The 23,005-nt window shown below is 38.6% G+C and overlaps 1 protein-coding gene across 2 annotated transcripts in view; it reads right to left on the reverse strand.

Moving 5' to 3' along the window:
* The window catches only part of RGS22 (regulator of G protein signaling 22), a 153,368-nt gene that overhangs the window by 117,114 nt on the left and 13,249 nt on the right, over positions 1–23,005 (reverse strand). For both annotated transcript variants that reach the window (XM_015145781.3, XM_001096690.5), the window contains exons 4-5: positions 7,883–8,104; positions 399–484 (exon numbers count right to left, since the gene is read on the reverse strand). In XM_015145781.3, coding sequence (XP_015001267.2) covers positions 399–484; positions 7,883–8,104 — 308 coding nt within the window. The remainder of the gene's footprint in view (positions 1–398; positions 485–7,882; positions 8,105–23,005) is intronic.

Below are 23,005 nucleotides of genomic sequence, written 5' to 3' on the forward strand. Positions count from 1 at the left end.
TGGTTGTTCAGAGGTCAAATTTTAGGTTCTTACATGTTAAAAGTCAGGGAACATAAAGGAAAACTTGGTTCTGGACTATAGCATTCTATGTTTTTCATGTCACACTAGTTTTCATTGTTAAACACCCTGCACCTAAATACCGTTATCATCAATAGATAATTTTTAAATTATGACTGGTTGGAGAGGTTCACGCCTGTAATCTCAGGTTTTGGGAGGCCAGGGCAGGAGGCTCTCGACGCCAGGAGTTCGAGACCAGCCTGGGCAATACAGCAAGACCCTGACTCTACAAAGAATTTAAAAGATTTGCCACACATGGTGGCACACAGCTATAGTCCTAGCTAATTGGGAGGCTAATGTATATGTATTTAAAAATACATATATTGATGGGACTATAATACCTGTATTCAAAGTAGCAATCACTTTCCAGAAATGCTGGAAGTCTTTCTTTTTTGATCCACTTAATACCTTCTTCACGACTGAGACACTACGAGAAGAAAAAGAGCAAGGAAAAGAAGGTCAAAGAAAATCACTTTTAGGATGATTAACGCTTAATCATGAGAGTAATAATGACCTCCAGCTGTCAGCAGGAGCCCTACCCGTAGGTCTTCTATTTCCACTAGAGAGATCAATAAACCTGAGCCACAAATGTGAGGCACTTCTTGCCTCTGGTACGTTTTTAATTCTCTTAACAATTCTATATCAACTATATAATGCCTCAATTTTTACAGATTAACAAATCGAATCCAGAGAAGTTAAGTAACTTGTTGAAGGAGGGAGAATGAGGGGGAAAAAAAAGCCAATGAATCTCAGTATTTTCAGTCATAAAATGGGTTAAAAATAATCACAAACAGAAAAAGAACCACCAAGAAAACTTGGTAAGGCCACCAAGGTCACTGCAGGCCCCTTGTTCATCAAGTTTAAAAAAATGTTTTAACTGTTTAACATCTCCAGGCACTCTCTTACAGATAAAAAAGTTAATAATGATAGTAGAGTGTTACAAATGCCACAGTGTAGGCTTCTGTGGGAGCCCACAGAGACATTTAACTCAGAAGAGGTTTCCCACAGAACATGCACTTCACTCTTTGACCCGAAGCAAGGCTAGCTAGGTTGAGCAGGGAAGCAAAAGAGGAGACAAACCACAAGTGTAGCGGTATTAGGTCACAGGATGAGATTTAAGGGATGGAGACAGAAAGGTTGGAGAAGTAGGCAGGGTCATGACTGCAAATAGCGTTTTAAATAACATTAAAGAGTACAGATTTTATCTTGAGGTTGTGAGAGCAATACAGAATTACAGAATTACTGAATTACTGAAGAGTTACTGTTGTTCATCCTAAAATACTTACTGTTGATTCTACTTTTTCTTGTATTCACTTTTCCCAGAATTCTAAATAATATCAGTACCTTGGACACAAAACATATGTTACTAATAAATAAAACAATCTCAGTGAGGTAAATATGTTTGCATTTATGTGGCTTCCATGGACAATCTAAGGTGATAGTTTTGCTGTGATATTGCATAAGAGTTAACACATAGACCATTACTAACTCTAGTGAGGAAATTGAATGTCCATACAGTAGTGTTGCTGACATCTAATGTGCTGATGCTCATGAGGGTGATGTGTGCTCATCATTGCTGATATGTGCAGAAGTCTTTAGGCATTCAGGATTGGAACATCAAATAGTTTTCTTCTATTCAGCAAAAAAAAAACCATATTCATTTGCCTTCACCAAACACTATCTTCTGCATAATGAAAGAATAGAAGAAAACCATGGAAATAGCCAGCACCTAATCAGCAGCACCTTGTTGACAGTCTCACTGCTTATCAGTGAGATCTGAAGGACATTTGGATCTTAGAAAGACTCTGCATAGGCTACACACTGACAACCATGCAGGACTTCTGAACTCCCATTAGCGCTACATTCAATGTATCACAGAAGATACCAAACTACATATAAAGATCCACATGAATCCTTAAAGAATTCTATAAGGTTGTCAAAGTAGTCAGTTCATTCAAAACCAATTTGCTGAATATTCAGCTAGTAAACAGTTTACCTATAATTCATCCTCTTTTGAGTGTTTTTGTACCTATTTGACCTAAAAATAAAATGAATAAAAAAGTTTAAAAAGAATAAAATCAAAAATTGAAGAAAAGTCTTTAGCCAAGCTGAAAACAAAACTCTTCGTGGTTTTAAAAAGTAACTAAATATAAAGACAAAAAACATACAAGACAATCCTGATCAACCATAAAATAACTTAATAAATACGTATAAGAAACACAAAAAGAATCTATCTAAGGTTAAATTATTTAAACCTTAAAAAAATTTTCTGTAAGTTGGTTAAGAAACAGAAAGGGATGACCAGAATGTTAAGGGAAGATGACTTTAGGTAAATCAGTACAGAACTATTTCCGAATAGCCATACGCAAGCTGTTTAAAGTGCCTACAGAATTGGATTAATAAAAAATTATATTTAGATGTACAAGGCAAACACATAAAGCATGGCTATCAATCAGTAGATCTTATTGGTTAGATTTATTGAGGTATAAATTACATACAGTGAAATCCACCCTTTTTAATACAGTTCTGCAAGTTTTGACAAATGCATATAATCATGTAACCAGGACTACAATCAAGATACAGAAAAGTTCCAACACTCTCCAAATTTCCTAATGCCACTTTGTAGTCAGCAACTCCATCCAACCCTAGGCTCTGACAACCACTGATCTGTTCCACAGTTTTGCCTTTTCCAGAATGTCATATAAATAGAATCAATAGAGTATGTACTTTTGATTCTAGTATCTTTCATTCAGCATAAAGCATTTAAGATGTATCTATGTTCTTTCATGTATAAATCATTCTTTTTTGGTGCTAAGTAATATTCCACTGTATGTATATACTACAGTGTCTTTATCCATTCACCAGTTAAAGGAATCTGGAAAACTTCCAGCTTTTGTGATCATGAATAAAGCTAACTGTAGACACTTACATGCAGGTTTTTGTGTGAGTATAACTTTTCATTTCTTTTGGGTAATACTCAGGGGTAGGATAGATAGGCAGTGATATGGTATGGATATTTGCCTCCTCCAAATCTTGTACTGAATGTGATCCCCAGTGCTGGAGGTAGGGCCTCATGGGAGAGATGTCATGGTCATGGGAGCGAATCCCTCATGAATGTCTTGGTGTCCTCCCCATGGTAATAAGTGAGTTCTCACTTTGTTAGTTCACATGAGACCTGGTTGTTTAAAGAGCCTGATACCTCCTCACTCTCTCCCTTGCTACCTCTCTTGCCATGTGATATGCCTCGTCCCTCTTTGTCTTCCACCATAAGTGGGAGCTTCCTGAGGCCCTCACCAGAAGCAGATGCTAGTGCCATGCTTCTTATACAGTCTGCAGAACCATGAGCCAAATAAACCTCTTTCTTTATAAATTGCCCAATTTTGAGTATTCCTTTATAGCAACACAAATGGACTATAGGTGGTACGGTATATGTTTAACTTGGAAAGACGTGCCAAAATGTTTTCCAAAATGGAATTCTCACCAATGAGAATGGACTTTTGAGTTGCTTCCACTTTTTGGCTATTATGAATGATGCTGCTATGAACATTTGTATGTAAGTTTTTGTGTGAACATATGTATTCAATACTCTTGAGTATATACCTAGAAGTGGCATTTCTGGGTAATTTGATAACTCTTGGGCTAAGCTCTAAAGAACTGCCTAATATTTTCCAAAGTAGCTGTACCGTCTTACAATTGCACCAGCAGTGTATGAAGGTTCTAATCACTTCAAATCCTCACAAACGTTTGTTATTATTTGCCTTTTTTAAAATCATAGCCATACTGTTGGGTGCGAAGTAGTGTCCCATTGTGATTTTGATTCCATTTCCCTTACGACTAATGATGTTGAAAATCTTTTCATGTGCTTATTGTTTATCTTATTTGGAGAAATGTCTATTCTAAACCCTTTGCACATTTTTAAATTGGGTTATTTGTCTTTTTATTTTTGAGTTCTAAGAGTTATTTTTATAGTTTAGATACACATCATTATAAAATATATGATTTGCAAATATTTGCTCTCATTCTGTGGGTTGTCTTTTTACTTTCTTGGTAGTGTCCTTTAGAGCATGAAAGTTTTGATTTATCTTTTTTTCCTTGTGCATTTGGTGTCATATCTAACAAAACCAATGCATAATCCAAGGTTATGAAGATTTACACCTGTATTATCTTCTTAAATAGAATTATCTTTTTGCATTGTTGGATTTAATTTGCTTATTTTTGAGGATTTTTGTGGTCTGTGTTCATGAGTGATGTTAAGTTGTAAGTTTTTCTTTTCCTTCAAATTCCTTCATTTAGATTTGGCATCAGTGTAATGCCCACCTCATAAAATGAATTAAAAATTGATTTCTTTTGTTTTTTGTATAAGTTTTTATAAATTTAAGGTTACTTCACTTCTAAGTGTTTGATAGAATTAAACAGTGAAGCCATCTGAGCCTGGAGTTGTCTTTGTGGAAAGACTTTAAACTGTGAATCCAACTTCTGTAATAGATGTAGGACTACTCAGATTATCTATATCTCCTTCAGTGACCATTGATAATTTGTGCCTTTTAAGAAATATGTGGGCCGGATGCAGTGGTTCATGCCTGTAATCCCAGCACTTTGGGAGGCCAAGGTAGGTGGATCACTTGAGGCCAGGAGTTCGAGAGCAGCCTGGCCAACATGGTGAAACCCCATCTCTACTAAAAATAGAAAAATTATCTGTACATAGTGGCATATGCCTATAATCCCAGCTACCTGGAAGGCTGAGGCAGGAGAATCGCTTGAACCTGGGAGGTGGAGATTGCCGTGAGTTGAGATCATCCCACTGCACTCTAGCCTGGGCATCAGAATGAGACCCTGTCTCCAAAAAAAAAAAAAAAGCCTATTTCATTTAAATATCATGAGCTTATAGACATAAAATTGTTTGCAAATTCTCTTTTTTTTTTAACTGTCTGTAAAATTTGTAATGACATCCCATCCCCTCTTTCATTTCTGATATTGGGCATGTATATCTTCTCTCTCTTTCGCTTCAGCATTCTGGCTAAAAGTTTACCAATTTCGCTGATTTTTTCAAAAAACAAGGCTTTATTTTCATTGATTTTTCTGTCTTGTTTTTCTGTTTTCAATTTCATTGATTCTGTTCTTTATTTCTTTACTTTTGGTTTAATTTTAACTTAATTTTTCTAGTTTCTCATAGTGAAAAGTAGATCGTAGATTTATTTAGTCTTCTCTATTATAAGCACTTAATGGTACAAATTTCCCTGTAAAGACTAATTTAGTTGCATCCCACAAATTTTGATATGTTATGCTTTAGTTTTTATTCAATTCAACATAATTTTTAATTCCCCTTGGGACTTAGTCTTTGACCTATGAATTATTTAGGAGTATGTTATGCAATTAAGTATTTAAGAATTTTGTTACCCATTTATAGTTTAATTCTGAAGTGGTCTGAGAACACAGTTGGCAAGATTTCAAATCTTTTAAGTTTGCTGAAATTTATTTTATGGCCCAAAATATGGTCTATTTTGGTAAATATTCCCAGTGCACTAGAGAAAAAATTGTTGTGGGATAAACATCCACTGTTGTGGGACAAAGTGCTCTGTAAAGATCAATTAGATTTACTTGGTGGTTAGTGTTTTTCAGAACTTCCATTTCCTTACTGATCTTCTATCTTTTCTATCAGTTACTGAGAGCAGTGCTTTAGTCTCCAATTATAACTATAAATTTATCTATTTCTCCTTTCAGTTCTATCAGCTCTTGCATCATGTATTCTGAACCTCTGTTGTTAGGTGCATACATATTGTGAGTTGTTAAGCTTTCTTGGTGAATTGACCCTCCCCCTTTTATCATTATGTAATGTTCCTCTTTATCCATGGTAAGATTCCTTGTTCTAAGGGCTGCTTTGCCAGATATCAATATAGTCACTCCAGCTTTCCTTTAATTCATAATTGTATGGTATACCTTTTACTACCCTTTTCACTTCTAAACTATTTATATGTTATTTTTAAGGTTAGTTTCTTGTAGACAGCAAATAATCACAATTTTTAAAAAATCATCCCTGACTCTGGCTTTTACTTGGGGTGCTTAGGCCATTAAATTTCATGTAATTATTGGTGTATATTATTATTATCATTATTTTTAGAGATGAGGCCTCACTCTGTCACACAGGCTGGAGTGCAGTGGCACCATCATAGCTTACTGCAGCCTCAAACTCCTGGGCTCAAGTGATCCTCCTGCCTCAGCCTCCCAAGGCTCTGGAATCAAAGGAATGACACATCATGACAATTCAATATGATTAATTATATTATTAGTCATATACATTAATTATATGATTAAAGTGATATTAATTATTGATGTGGTTTGTTTAAAATCACTACTACCATTTTCCTAGTTGTTTTATTCTTTATGTGTCTATATTCTCTGTCTGATTTTTCCTCATTTTCTGTCTGCTTTTCATTTAGTACTTTTTAATTCCTTCGATCTCCACTACTGTTTTTATTTATTTTTAGTATATTTTTGAGACAGGGTCTCACTTGGCTGTCTAGACTGGAATGCAGTGGTGTGATCACAGCTTACTGCAGCCTTAACCTCCCAGGCTTAGGTGATCCTCCTACCTCAGCCTCCCGGGTAGCTGGGACTACAGGTACATGCCACCATGCCTGGCTAATTTTTTATTTTTTGTAGAGATAGGGTTTCGCCATGTTACCCAGGCTGGTCTCTAACTACTGAGCTCAGGCAATCCACCTGCGTTGCCTTCCCAAAGTGCTGGGATTATAGGTGTGAGCCATTGCAGCTGGCCTGTTTTCATTACTCATGCCTCTTTTTAAAAACTTCCAAATTGCTGCCCTAGTTTTATAATAGACATGCTTAATTAATCAGTCTACCTTCAAATATATCAAATAAGATCATCTAAATCTTTCCGAGAAACTTGTGTCAAAGCACATAACTCAAGAAGCTCCTAAATAGCTTTTAACAATAAATAAATAGGTCATAAAGACCTCCATACAATTAAAATTTTCTATTCACTGAAGGAAGTGAATAAAACAATAAATATTGTCCCACCTAGTAAAAAATTTTTAAACTAACTTTTGATGAAAGTTAAAGATAGAAATTATTTCAATTCAGTAACAGAAGAATTGAAGAACCTTCAGGCTAGAGTAAATCTATGTCTTAAATGTTAGACATACTTCAGCCTAGTTATACTAGACATTTTGAATCACTGTGAAATAGTATTGTTAAACATTCATTATTATTTTCATTTCATCCATGCAAGAAACCTAAGTAGTAGGTAGTAAAGGCCTCATCTGACAGATGATGAAAATCAGACTCATCAAAGTAACTTGTACACAGAGTCAGTAAGCAGAGGAGCCAATATTAGAACGCAGGTTTTCTGACCTCATGCTAAGGAGACACAATCTAGAAGCTGAAAATGAAATTTCAGGCCAGGGAGGTCAGAGCCACACAGTACAACTTGAGGGTCAGAAGTCTCAATTCCCAACTGCTTGACAGGATTGGTTCAAAACCCAAATGAAATACATTGCCTATATATCCACATTTTCCACCATGCATCAAAATTATAAAGGATACTTATATTTATATGACTCAAAACTAACCTAATATTCAAATATTCAAGGTAAATTACATGAATCTTCTCAAATTGATAAGTGAGCATCAACAAAACTGCTAAACTGGCCATTGGATTTGAAAAGTGCTTAACAAATACTATGTGTACGTACAACACAGGTTAATAAATGTAGCTACACTTCAAAAAGGGAAGCCTAAGGAAACTCATGTTGATTTCACCAAATGCTTTATCCATCTAACAAGATAAAACAGTATACTTTCTTACCATAATATTGTAGTTGACATTAATGGTCTCATTTTCATCGGAGGCATTCATTTGAACAGGTTTAACCTCATTCTTTCCTTTCCTTACAACATCAAAAATGGGATTTCGAGGTTGCTGGTTTTGTAGAATTTTTTTCAGTTGTTTTTCCAGAAGTTGTGGAGCATCATTAACTACTTCAAAGACTCCATAATCTGCATTAAATCTAATTGCCTCCGAAAAGGTCTGCAATATAAATTTGTGGAAATTAAAACATTTTTTAAACCTGAAAACTCACAGTCTCTAAGAAGACTTGTGGTTTACATACATGCATGCATACCTCAGAGTTTTGTGTTTTTAATCATTCCCTCTTCCTTTTTAGGACCTAGGAAATCCCTTGGGTAGAGGTCAGGGAACCCACTGAACTCTTCCTTGCCAATGTACTTATGCCACAAGTAACTGTCAGGGTATGCTATGGCAGAAATTCCCTTTGTATGAACATCTTACCACTGTGATTATTTGAAACTGGACAGAAATATATACCTGGCTTTACAAAGCTATGTTATTCTCTTAGAAGGGGGTGGATCACTAGGGAGGAATGAGTAAAGGAAGAAATAATGCTCCCACTGTCTTTCATCCTTAGGAGCCATGAAGGCTAACAATCTCCCTTGTCCAAAAGGACAAATTTAAGTATAATATGCTCTTCAGTTAAGACTATTTCAACACCATCCTTCGCGCTGTGACAAAAAAGAGAGAAGAAAATAACATTTCTGAGGTTTTTATCGGTAATTCTAAATGCTGCCAACTTTTATTTAAAGCCAGTCAGTTGATATACAATAGTCAGGAATCCTGAGTTTGAATGCCAGTTTGCCAATAAGTAGCTCTGTGACTCTAGGTAAATCACTGAACATCTTTGAGGCCTCCACTTCCGTAAGAAGTAATTGGTGAATTGGCCATGTCTTTTCCCATTTGTCCTCTGAATCTTGAATCAGGTCCCTTTTTCAGAATATTTGTTTATTTTAGGGTACCTTCAGTGAACTGACTATTCATGTAGATTAACTTATACATGCTTAGGCGAGTGGTAGAAGACATCAAACTCTTCCCCTTGGATCAGTAAATGTTCTAAGTAGAACATTAATTCAAATTTTACTATGGGATTGCTAGATATACTATAGTCATAATTTAATAAGTGGTAGAATTTCATAGTAAAATTGGAACTAGAAGCATGTGTATATATATATTTAAATTTTAATGTCAGATAATATCACATCTCTAAGGTCTGACTGTCTCCCCTTCTGAGGAATTAAAGTACATGGATGATACAGTTCAAGACGAATATCAGTCCACAGTCTCAAAAGCCTTAGGACTAAGAGTTTCTCCCAAAATGATAAGTATTGCTCAATGAGTAAGAATTAGCCATAAATTACATATAAAGTCTCTTCAATAGATATATTTCATTAGTTGCCCACTGCATCTGTCTTTCAAACATGGGACTCAAACAGGCACCATTTACCTAAATGACATAAATAGTATTCCTAAACTATGCTATCACTAAACTAAAGAGAAAAAAGAGTCTGCTGATATCACAGATCAGATTTATCTGGTTGGAGAAAGGAAATTAATTAAACTTGGTAGAGAATGACATCAAATATTAATGTGGGTAGGAGAAATTAAGCTGTATAAAGTGAAAGACCATCTGGAAAACATTTCTTCTAGTTCTGAGTATACATGGAACAAGAGAACAAGCTTGACTTCTATTGTTTCCCTTTCTTTTTTTTTTTTTTTTTTTTGCCTCCTACCCTCTGACCTGGTATAGCCAGAGGAACACAAAGCTGTGATAATCTAAAGCAAAGAATGTTAATTAGTTAGTTCAATGGATAAATAAAACATTTCCTACTAACAAAGTAAAAAGTGCTCAAGTAAAAAAATTAGGAGGGACTGTTGATACCCTAAGACCCTAGTATCAATCTTACTTAGTAGTAGTGAGTAGTTAAGGTATAGTTGGCAGACATAATGAAGATGATAAGGACTATTTACTGAATGTCTATCAGATGCTAGGCATGTGATGGACACTTTATTTTTTTTTCTTTCCAACTTTTATTTTAGGTTTAAGGGGTACATATGCAGGTTTGTTACATGGGTAAATTGCATGTTGCAGGGGTTTGGTGTACAGATAATTTTGTCACCCAGGTAATCAGCATAACACTCAATAGCTAGTTTTTCAATCTTCACCCTTCTTCCATTCTCCATCCTCAAGTAGGCCCCTACAATAGTAGGTCTATTGCTCCCTTCTTTGTGTCCATGTATGCTCAATGTTTAGCTCCCACATATAAGTGAGAACATGTGGTATTTGGTTTTCTGTTCCTGCATTAATTCCCTTAGGTTAAAAGTCATGATGGACACTTTAAAAGCACTCTCTTGAATACTTCCACATTCCTGACATAGCTCTTCACAAAAGACTGATGGTAGGGACGGCTAAGTGATGGTCCATGGACTCAGAGCTATAAAGTGCTATACGATCAGGGTTATGGAAACAAGTCTCTCTGGTCCCAAAGACAGAACATTTCCTCTTCTTTAATACACGTAAAGTTTCTTTATTACATATAAAGTTTATTCACATATGACAAAACTAGTGTGTACTGACCACTTCTCTACGCCAAGGACTCTGCTAAGTAATAATCCAATGAAGTTAGGGTAGCTTGGATTCAAACAAAGCGTTTTGATTCCAAAGCCTATACTCTTATTTACTCTGGTTCTACTAGTAAAGGCACAGAAGCATAAAGCAACATGGTGTATGTGGGTAACTCTACGCAGCCGGATTAGAACAAGAATAGCCGTAGTTGGAATAGTTTAAGGAACAGAGAAGAAAGACTTGAAGTAGATAACGTAGTATAACCACATCACGAAAGGCTTTGCATGCCATTTCAAGAAGTATGGGCTTTATCTTAACCCTCTAGGAAACAGGGAGACATATGAACATCCTAAGTAGGAAAGTAACATAGTTACTTCTAACTTGTGTTTTAGAAAGGTTCTGCAGCGGTTTGGAGGATATAATGGTTGCTTTCCAGCTCATGAGCTGGTGCGGTGGGCTGCTCACATTCCACAAGCAGAACCATCACCACACTCTGGGGAGACTGGCTGTTATGGCAGAGCTACTGCTATCACATCACAAACAGGTTTTGTGTAAAAATTACTAACTCTCTGGATGGGACACTGTCTCCGTCACACGCAGGGGCTAGGGGAGGATTTAAAGCAGGTAGTTAACAATTACTTTTGAGTTTTTTTGAGACTCAGTCTCGCTTTGTCCTCAGGCTGCAGTGCAGTGGCGCTGTCTCAGCTCAGTGGCACGATCTCGGCTCACTGCAACCTCTGCCTCGTGGGTTCAAGCGATTCTCTTGCCTCAACCTTCCGAGTAGCTGGGACTACAGGCACACACCACCATGCCCAGCTAATTTTTGTAGTTTTACTAGAGATGGGGTTTCACCATGTTGGCCCGGATGGTCTCAATCTCAGTCTTGACCTTGTGATCCACCCATCTTGGCCTCTCAAAGTGCTGGGATTATAGGCGTGAACCACTGTGCCTAGCCAACAATTACTTTTATATTTAACATAAAATGCTCAACTGCAGCTGAGAAAGGCTAAATGAACCCTTCGTGGCTTTACAGCAAGTCCCCTAATGAGCTTACAACAGAACTCCTGAGTTATGACTACGCAACTGCTTTAAACCTAGAACTGACCACATAATTTCTCTCTTTTTTTTTTAGACAGTCTTGCTCTGTCGCCAGGCTAGAGGAGTGCAGTGGCACTGAGAGGTGACAACGTGCTAGCAGCCCTCACTCTCAGTGCCTCCTCGGCCTCGGTGTCCACTCTGGCAGCACTTGAGGAGCCCTTCAGCCCACCAGGGCACCATGGGAACCCCTCTCTGGGCTGGTTGAGGTTGGAGCTGCCTCCCTCTGCCTGTCGGGAGGTGTGGAGGGAGAGGCGTGGGCGGGAACCAGGGCTGTGCGAGGTGCTTGGGGGATCTGGCGGGTGCAGGCTCCGCGGTCCCTGCACACAGAGCGGCCAGCAGGCACCGCAGGCTCAGGGCAGTGAGGGGCTTAGCATCTGGGCCAGCAGCTGCGGAGGTTGCACCGGGTCCCCCAGCAGTGCCAGCCCCCCAGCACTGCACTCAAATTCTCCCCGGGCCCTAGTTGCCTCCCCACGGGGCCCTAGCTGCCTCCCCACGGGGCAGGCTCAGACCTGCAGCCTGCCATGTCTGAGCTCCCCCCTGCAGTGGGCTCCCGTGCAGCCTGAGCCTCCCCCAGGGGCGCCACCCCCTGCTCTGTGGCGCCCAGTCCCATCACAGCCCAAAGGCTGAGGAGTGCAGGCGCCGCTGGGGACTGGCGGGCAGCTCTGCCTGCAGCCCCCCTGCAGGATCCACTGGGTGAAGCCAGCTGGGCTCCTGAACGGGATGGGGACTTGGAGAACTTTTTTTTTTTTTTTTTTTTTTTTTGAGACGGAGTCTCACGCTGTTGCCCAGGCTGGAGTGCAGTGGCGCGATCTCGGCTCACTGCAAGCTCCGCCTCCTGGGTTCCCGCCATTCTCCTGCCTCAGCCTCCTGAGTAGCTGGGACTACAGGCGCCCGCCACCGCGCCCGGCTAATTTTTTTTGTATTTTTAGTAGAGACGGGGTTTCACTGTGGTCTCGATCTCCTGACCTTGTGATCCGCCCGCCTCGGCCTCCCAAAGGGCTGGGATTACAGGCTTGAGCCACCGCGCCCGGCCAAGGAGAACTTTTATATCTAGCTGCAGGATTGTATGTGCACCAATCAGCACTCTGTGTCTAGCTCAGGGTTTGTAAATACACCAATCAGCACTCTATGTCTAGCTCAGGGTTTGTGAATATACTAACTGGTACTCTGTATCTAGCTAACCTAGTGGAGACTTGGAGAACTAGCACTCTGTGACTCTGTGTCTAGCTCAAGGATTGTTATGTGCACACATCAGCACTCTGTATCTAGCTCAAGATTTGTAAATACACCAATTAGCACTCTGTGTCTAGCTCAGGGTTTGTGAATACACCAATTGGTACTCTGCATCTAGCCAACCTAGTGGGGACTTGGAGAACTTTTTCATCTAGCACTCTGTGTCTAGCTCAAGGATTGTAAATACACCAATCAACACTCTGTGTCTAGCTCAGGGTTTCTGAATACACCAATTGGTACTCTGTATCTACCTAATCTAGTGGAGACTTGGAGGACTAGCACTCTGTGACTCTGTGTCTAGCTCAAGGATTGTAAATGCACCAATCAGCACTCTGTGTCTAGCTCAAGGTTTGTAAACACACCAATTGGTACTCTGCATCTAGCTCACTCTATCTAGCTAACTAGCACTCTGTGACTCTGTCTAGCTCAAGGATTATAAACACACCAATCAACACTGTCAAAATGGACCAATTAGCTCTCTGTAAAACAGACCAATCAGCTCTCTGTAAAATGGACCAATCAGCAGGATGTGGGTGGGGTCAGATAAGGGAATAAAAGCAGGCTGCCTGAGCCAGCCAGCGGCAACCTGCTCGGGTGGCCTTCCACAACGTGGAAGCTTTGTTCTTTCGCTCTTTGCAACAAATCTTGCTGCTGCTCACTCTTTGGGTCCACGCTGCCTTTATGAGCTGTGTGACACTCACCACAAAGGTCTGCAGCTTCACTCCTGAAGCCAGTGAGACCGTGAACCCACCAGGAAGAACGAACAACTCCAGACATGCTGCCTTTAAGAGCTGTAACACTCACCACGAAGGTCTGCAGCTTCACTCCTGACAGCAAGACCACAAACCCATCAGAAGGAAGAAGTTCCAGACACATCTGAACGTCTGAAAGAACAAACTCCGGACACACCATCTTTAAGAACTGTAACATTCACCGCGAGGGTCCGCAGCTTCATTCTTGAAGTCAGTGAGGCCAAGAACCCACCAATTCCAGACACAGCACGATCTCGGCTCACTGCAACCTCTGCCTCCTGAGTTCAAGTGATTCTCCTGCCTCAGCCTCCCAAGTAGCTGGGTGCCACGACACCCAACTAATTTTTCTATTTTTTAGTAGAGACAGGGGTTTCACCATGTTGGCCAGGATGGTCTTGATCTCTTGACCTCATCATCCACCCACCTTGGCCTCCCAAAGTGCTAGGATTACAGGCGTGAGCCGCCGCACCCAGCCATGTAATTTTAGTTAAGACTTATTGTGGATGCTGTGGACTGGCTCACTCAGGATCCACTCCAACCTCCTGAAATGCAAAACCTGGAAAAGTAAAAACCTTATTTCTCAGACTCCCTACAGCTACAATTTCATGTGTGATTGAGGTTGTGCTACTCATATGCACTTACAAAATTACTTGAATTCTGAATGGAGTTCATAGGGAAAAAGGCGGTGTATTCATTCTGAGGAAGAAAGTGTATGTAAGTACATGAAAGTGAGGAGAGAAACTGGTCAAAAAAAAGTACTTTATAGAAACAGCACAGTAAAAACAACAAATGGAAAACTGGAATTATGTTTATAATAAATGACATGCAATGTTTCTATTTATTATTAAAAAAGAAATGTGAATTTATATGTAAAAATGTTTATACTTTTTAAACTTAAGAATTTCTTTCTGTGGAATTAACTATAATGGATTAGCTTAGATTAGCTTAGATCTTGGAAGGTCCTTAAAAGTACTATGATTCTAAGATGATAAAAGTGGCAAACAACTGTTTCAAAGCTTCTCTCAGTAATTCATTTTACCAATAGCAAAATGTTTGAATTACCAAGTGCCAATTATTGTCCTAAACATAGAGGATACAAACATGAATAGAACATTATTTCTGCCCTTGAAGGAACAAGTACATGATCTTTCATTTTTGTCTATGATGAAGAGTCAACAAAATGCCGAAATAAATTAAAACTTGTGTAAATGCAAATGGCAAGGGGAAATATGTCTCCAGTGACAAGGGTAGTAACTAGAATATTATGTCTGGTCTGGTTATCATACTCTTAAAAGAGATTTGGCTAAACTAGAAACTATCCAGAGAAAGATAAGCAGAATGATTAAAAATGGAAGAAATGTTGGGCAAATCACTTTGCCTTTCTGAGGCATATCAGTAAAAAGAAGTCGTAACTAGATAAACCCAAGGTGCTTTCCATGTTTGATACTCCATCGGTCCATGATGGACATTCCAGGGAAAAAGTCTATATCTTCTGCTCTTTAGTAAGATCACCTAGCTCCATTATTCCTTTGTTAGCTCATTCATTTATTCGATAAGTATTTAATTATTATCATAATATCCTATTTAATATATTGAGTGAACCAATATAGGGCATCCTCCACGAAGCCCCAAATGAAATGGAAAAGACATAGATCCTGCCTCAGAACACACATAATCCAGGAGAGGAAGACAGAAAAGTAAATATAAATGGCAATAAAGACCCATCCTATGAGGGGAAAGGATATGAAAGTCAGCACATAAGGTGAAATCATATTTAGTCAAGATAATCCCTTGAAATCTTGAAAACATCCATAAAGTTGTCTTCAACAATGTTCTCAAAAAGTTCATGAGTCAGTTGTTCCTCTGGATTGAAATGGGTCACTGATTCTTCAGTTAGGGACTGGATGAAGGGATGGACTTGTGTTTAAAGCTCACGTTGTACACAAAATATGTATGTTTAACACTAGAATCACCCTTAGCATGATGACATAACAACATACTGTAAGAGGCAGGAAGGATGACACTCACTGATGGAATGGCAGTTTCTCATCTTCCATCTCTCACACTCTCCAGGGCACATACACACAGATTGGTACAAAAGAGAAAACCATTGTCACTCTTTAAATCACTCTTTTTTTTTTTTTGAGGCAGAGTCTCGCTCTGCCACCCAGGCTGGAGTGCAGAGGCCAGATCTCAGCTCACTGCAAGCTCCGCCTCCCGGGTTTACGCCATTCTCCTGCCTCAGTCTCCCGAGTAGCTGGGACTACAGGCGCCCGCCACCGCGCCTGGCTAGTTTTTTGTATTTTTTAGTAGAGACGGGGTTTCACCGTGTTAGCCAGGATGGTCTCGATCTCCTGACCTCATGATCCGCCCGTCTCAGCCTCCCAAAGTGCTGGGATTACAGGCTTGAGCCACCACGCCCGGCTAAATCACTCTTTATGTCACTCTTTAAACCTCACTCTTTCTGCAGAACATGAATAGTTCAATTCAAATAAGAATGGATGTATATTGCAACTCCAGTTTAACAAAGAACAAGCACAATAGAAGAACGTACAAAGTAATGGGATGGCACAGAAGGACTCATTAACTATTAATATATTCTGGAAATTAAGGAAGATGTAGAGGGAAAGTGGGCTGCTAGAGTTGAATTTTGAAGAATGAAGAGGCAATGTCAGGTATACAAGGGAGAAGAGGGGAATTCAGCAAAAGTAACAGCCAATGCATCAAGATAAAGGAGCATGACACCTACCATGTACCCAGAAAAATTAAAAATAAAAATAAGATACAAGAGCACAAAATAATAGGTTACATTTGGTGAACTGCAAGCAGTGAGACATATTCAACTTTAATATTTTAAAGGAGAATAGCAGAGATAAGACTGGAGAGAAAGGGTGAGTTCGTTGAGGACCTACTATCATATGCTGTAACTCTCAACTTACACTGTTGAACAAATGGTTCTCACAGGGTGGTTCCTAGATCAGCAATATCACCATCACCTGATATCCTGTTAGAAATGCAAATTCTCTCCTAAGCAAATTAACACAGGAACAGAAAACCAAACACCACATGTTTTCACTTATAAGTGGGAGCTAAACATCAAGTGTTCATGGACATAAATGGCAACAATAGACACTGGGGATGACTACATGGGAGAGGGAAGGATGGAGATAACAGCTGAAAAACTACTGGGTACTATGCTCAGTACCTAGGTGAAGGGATCATTCATATCTTAAGCCTCAGCATCACGCAATATACCCAGGTAACAAACTTGCACATGCACACCCCCAAATCTAAAATAAAAGTTGAAAAGAAAAAAGAAAGATAAGCAACTTATCGGTCCCCTCCTTATAACAAAATCTCTGGGGAAGGAGCTCAGCATTCTCAGTTTTAACAAGCCCTCTGATCATTCTAACGCATGCACATGTTTAAGAATCACTGCTTTACAACAAGGAGGAGCCACTGAAGAGTTTTTAGCTGAGGAGAGGCAGAATTCAGATGAAGACAAACTGCAAAGCCACAATCTGTTGGTTACGTCGTGCTGACTGTCATGGGTATTCACATATGAGGTGGTGCCAGCCATTTGTGTTTGATACCCAGGAGAAAGAGCCCTGGTCTTTCATTAGTACCCAAATTCCTGTTGTTGGCTTAAAAAGAAGCTCTCTTAAACATCAAGTCCTTTGTTTTAACTATTTCTAAGCTTACCAATAAAACTCCTATAGTTTAGTAAGTAATAATACAAGACACATAGGGTGTGGGAGACAGAAATGAATGATGTAGAAAGTCTTTTCTCCAAAAAGCTAAGTTGGCTGATTTAGAGAATGCTCAACTTTGAATCATATGACAGGAAAAACCTTCAGTTTGAGCCTCAAACCCAATCCTCCACAAGCTGTTACAGACTGCTCTTGTCCTTACTTAATTTTCTTATTTCAAGGATATCATTTTCCAAATATTCCAAAATGAATTGACCTGAAGGTGGTGAAAGCTAACTTTGTAGTACTAGTCATCCATGTGTGAAAAATATTTTCACAGAAAAAGCAAGTGCATGAAAATATTTTTACCAGAGTAAATTGCTGGTTCCACATTTCTTTGGAAAGGGGAGAGAAAAAAAACCTGTGAAGAATTAGTGATTAAACTGCCAGCCCAGCACCAGTGAAACTTACCGGGTGCCAAATTATTTAGCTGAACAGTATTTAAATTAAAAACTAATGACTAGGTTAATTTAATACATGTTCATCTCTGCTCCAACTCTATCTTTACTAATTGAGCTCCAAAGCTATATTTTAAACATGGATCCCTAGTCAGTGAATGGAAAACATCTGACTACTTGAATGCAACAAGTCAGTTACCAATAACAACTTCTTTTAATCTAAGCTTTATTGTCACTTTAGATGTTAAACCATAAACTGTTTACTAGACATGTTCACCAATGGGATGCAAGGAATAATGTGCCACATAAAATATATAGAAAATATCCTTAGTTAATAAATGAGTCAGGTAATTTGAGTGCTGTATTTTTGAGCTGCAAGTCTTATCAAAACACCCAGAGGTATAAACAGTGAAGTAAGCAGTTTCCTAGAGCCTTATCAACACCTGTAAAAATCAATTTCTGAGTATTTAGATTTTGGCAAGAGAAGACCCAAACCCTTCATCCCCCTTCATCCTATGCATTCTCCCAAAATATACTCTCTCTCTCTCCCCACTGGTCCCCCACAACAGTCCATCTAGCATGTAACTCCTTCATTAAGCTGCAAGAAATTATAATTGTTTACAGATTTTAAAAAGTGTGGAGAATCAGTCCAAAAAAAGAAGTTATGGTAAAATTCCAACAGCACATAGCTAAGCATGGTCTGGCAAACATATGACATACCTATCCTTGTGAGGAGGGTATAGAACAGGCCACCCCTTCAGCTTCTGCAAACTATAAATGTCACAAACATTTGAAACCACCCACAGAGGACCAACCTAAATCTATGTGGGCTCATCTACTCAATCCCACAACAGTCACTAAGCATAAAACACACAAAACAAAGCCAAAAGAAAAAAAAACATTTTCACACTATAGCACAGAAGAAAACTTAATAAGCAAACACTTGTCCATAAAGAGTTGACAGCAAAAACCTCCCAGACACCAAATGAAAACAATATCTGAATGTGAACTTGGCACAAGAACAAACAGAATGAAGTTATGAAAGCTAGAATTTGGAAAGTGCCATAATCATTTATAATAGCAGCAACTGTCCTGGATTCTCCTCATCAAAAAATAACACAGAGGCAGGCTACCAGCCACCAGTTTCTGGATCTTACAATGTGTCCCAAGAGTATAATGGTGTAATGGAAAGAAATAGTGTAGGGGCCAGAATGCCCGATTTCTAGGCCCATTTCTACCACAATTCGGTATGGGACCATGGGCATGTCATTACAAATACGGAAAAAGTCTCAGAAGTCATCTCAGAGATGACCTAAGGGCCCTATAATCTGTATCTACACTCTAGGGCTTAGGCTATTGTTTTTGGTGGGGGCTGAGGGTGGGGGTGGGTGAGGAAAGGAGGCAGGAGAAAAGATTAGAAGGTTTACTTGTTTATATTAAGGATCTCACACGGAAAATGTTGAAATAAAAACAGAATCATAATCAAGAAGCTTTGGGAGATACAGAAAAGACCTGTCCTTGCCCCCAGGAAATTTACAGTGTAGCTTCTGAGATAAAATAAACAGAGAAGAAGGAAATTTTCTCTGGTCAAGAAAGTCCAATCTCCCACCATAGATATATATACATATACAGAGATACATGAGATACACACACACACACACATACACGATATTCTCATAAAATGATTTTGTAACCTCTACTTGAATACCTCCAAGTTTACTCCTTCAAAAGTCAGCCCATTTAATTGTTAGAAAACGAATTCTAAAGTTCCTTCTTATGGTAAGTGAAAATCAAATCAATTTATCTCATAAATGCTGGCCCTGGTTCTGCACTCTAGTTTCACAGAATACACTAACCCTTCTTCCTCAATCAAATCGTAAAATATTTTAAAAGGACTACTCCTTTTCACCCTTGTCACCCATTCCCAAGCCAGGTTAAACACCAAACTTCTTTCAACCCTTCATTTGACATGGTTTCCAGAGTGATCATTGGCTCAGTCTCCCTGAGTCTGGTTTGGCAGAGCAACTCTTAACATATGGCACCAAAAATGGAACACAACAGTCTAAGCGCAGTCTGACAATACAACCCTATTCAAAGAAACATTTATTGAGTTCTGTGATCCAGACTAATATTTTGTTTGAGCTTGACTACACTTCTATTAATGACCCCTAAAACCACATTAACTTTGTTTGTTTTGGTCCATTTCATACTATCGGGATAAAAACAAGACCAGATTCTCTCACTCAAATCATTAGTTTACTCCTCTGCTGCCAGTTCTATAGACATCATAGCATGATGGAACAATCAAAAGTTTTTGAGCCATCTGAACCTGTGTGGACCATTATTTACTAGATGAGTGACCTAATACTGGAACTTGCAACTTTTCATCCAAGTCTCTTATAAAAATCGTTTTAAAAAGGCAAAGCCAATGACAGATTTGTTTGGCACATAAGATTATCCTCTAGATTGACCATCCACCAATCCCATTAAAGAGTGATTGCCTATTATGCTATAGGAATGGAGGATGAGATAGTCTAGTGAAGGAAAAGAAAAGTGAAGCACTAAACCTGTGCTAGGCACTTAATATACATTACCTCGCTTGATAATAATTTTGTAAGATAGTCATATTGTCTTCACAGAGAAAGAAATCGAGGAATTAAGTAAGCTTAATTCACAGAGAAAGAAATCGAGGAATGAAGTAAGCAAGGTTTCTAAGATCACACCAGTAAGAGTGGAAAAGTTGGAATCAAACACAGTTCTCTCACTCCTAATACCAAAAATTACATGGTGAGATTTGAGCACGGGAAGAATAAGTGTGGTCAAGACAGATTGGTGGGCTAGGGGAGGCAGGAAAGAGTATGCAGGATGGCACAAGTAATGTGAAGCGAGATACAAAGCTAGAAAGTTAAGCTGAAGCCAAATTACAAAAGGTCTTGAATTGTACACTAGCAAATTTGGAATTCAATCTGTAGGTTATTAAAAATCAACTCCTGCTGATTATGGTTAGTGAACCAGTTCAAATATTTGAAAACTAATTTCACAGATAATTATAAAGTCTTTGGAGACAAAGCACTATAAGTGGAGCATGTGTTGAGGTTGTTATTTTAGATAGGGTTGTTAGGGAAGGTTTTGTAAACAGAAGGGATTTAAGTTAGGGAGAAAGTGATACAGGTATCTAAGAGAAGAGCATGCCAGGTAGAAAGATCCTGAGTATATGTGGCATATTCCTGTTTGAGAAGCATAAAAAAAGTCAGTCAGGTTGGAAAGTAAGTAGGGAAAGTAAGGAGAAAATAAAGATCAAGAGATAGCAAGAGCCAGATCATATAGGATTCTGGATTTTATTCTTAGTGTAATGAGAAGTCCCTAGACAGGGTTTTGAACAGAGCAGGAAGTGACATGATTCAATTTATTATTTTTTATAATACTTTATTGAAATAATAATATATTAATTTATGGTTCCCTAAAATACCAGTCTATAACTATCCAAAAAAAGAAAGATTAGTTTGGTATACTTACTCTCAGTAAACTCATACCGGCTTCTAATTCTTAGCTAAGTGCTCATAAACCAAACATTACTAATCTGTTCTAGAATTTTGCCAGACACTTGGTTTGAGAATACATCATTCCTTCTCCTCTCTGTCCCCAGATTCTTTTTGAAAACCCGTGACAACATTTTCTCTTCTCTTGTCTTGTAATGTGAAGAATGGTAATTAATAGGTAGACTGTGTGATCCTGAATGTAGATGCAAAAGGAACTCAAAAAAAAAAAAAAAGGAAGGGGAAGTAAAAACAGGATTTAGCGAGATGGAAAACAGGAAAAAGGCAGCCCAGGTGAGTGCTTGGGACACACGAAGGTGTCAAACTTCTGGTCTTGCTCAGGAGGGATAAAAACATTACTACATGGAATTCAATCAAAATCACACTGTCATGTCACCTAAAGTCTAAAAGGAAACACAAAAATGGCAATGTGTATTCTGACTGGGTGTCAGGATTATCACATTTTTGGTAAACTGTCTGTACTATTGTTATGTCATTTCTATAATTTAAAATAGATTTTTTGAAAAAGAAAATTAAGAGAATTTCTTTTCCAAAACAAGTCAATGTAATCACAAATCCCAAGACCCTGAAATGCAAATATTAAGAAATTGACATTAGATCTATATAGAGACTTTTCTATTTAAAATTTCACAAAAATGTACTTGTTTTGGAGAGAGAATGGAGATTGCAGAGCCCACAGGAAAGACTACACAATCTGGAAAAGCAAAGTTCTGGCAATTTTGTGATGCTGCTGGGTTTTATATAATATACAACTGGATAACAAAAGTTAAAGAGTCAGACCAAACAAGAACTCTTTGAGTATCCTGTGGTGTCGCTCAGGCTTGTTCTTGGAAAGGGAGCAGGGGCTTTGGTGTGTCAATCTAACTTCTATAATGGGTCCAGAGACTTAGCTATGCCCAATAGAGAGAGTACAAAATTATTTTAGAAAAAAAAAAAATACAAAACAAACGTGCACGCATGCATAGATACATACATATATATAAAACTAATCTACACAAGAAAGTACTGAATAGTAATTTCCCTTCAAAAGGTATTTCCAGTGTTCAGGCTTTAAGAGACTTCACATTTATGGTACACTCCCTTTAAAATTACTTGTGATTTTTTTTTTATGTTTCAATTTTTTTCTGGAAAACAGTTTTCATAACCCAATAGCAGAAACCTTTTCTTATATGTCATTTAACCAGCATTCCTTATTAACTTTATTTCCATTCAAGATAGGTCTTTTTATGACCCCTCATTTCACTTTTCCCCAATTCCTTGCTGCAGTTTGAATGTGTCCCCCAAATTTTACGTGTTGAAAACTTAATTCCCAATGCAACAGTGTTGGAAGGTGGAGCCTAAAAAGAAGTGATTAGGTCAAGAGGGCTCTGCTCTCCTGAATGGATTAATGTTATTATCTTGAGAGTGGGTTGGTTATCAAGAGAGTGTTATAAAATTTGTTTAAAGTTTGTTATAAAAGTGAGGTCAGTGCCCCTCTTTCTCCCTCATTCTCTTAATCTCTGTTTGCCCTTCCACCATGGCATGATGTGGGAGGAAGGCCCTCACCAGATGCAGCCCCTTGATCTTGGACTTTTCAACTTCCAGAACTGTCAGCCAAATAAATTTCCACTCCTTATACATTACCCAATCTTAGTTATTCTGTTATAGCAGCATAGACTATATGGACTAGGACATCCCTTAATACTCACAATATATGTTACTGCTGTCTATGACTGAAACTATTAATTG

The sequence above is a fragment of the Macaca mulatta genome, chromosome 8 (assembly GCF_049350105.2).
Source record: "Macaca mulatta isolate MMU2019108-1 chromosome 8, T2T-MMU8v2.0, whole genome shotgun sequence".
Taxonomy (NCBI): domain Eukaryota; kingdom Metazoa; phylum Chordata; class Mammalia; order Primates; family Cercopithecidae; genus Macaca; species Macaca mulatta.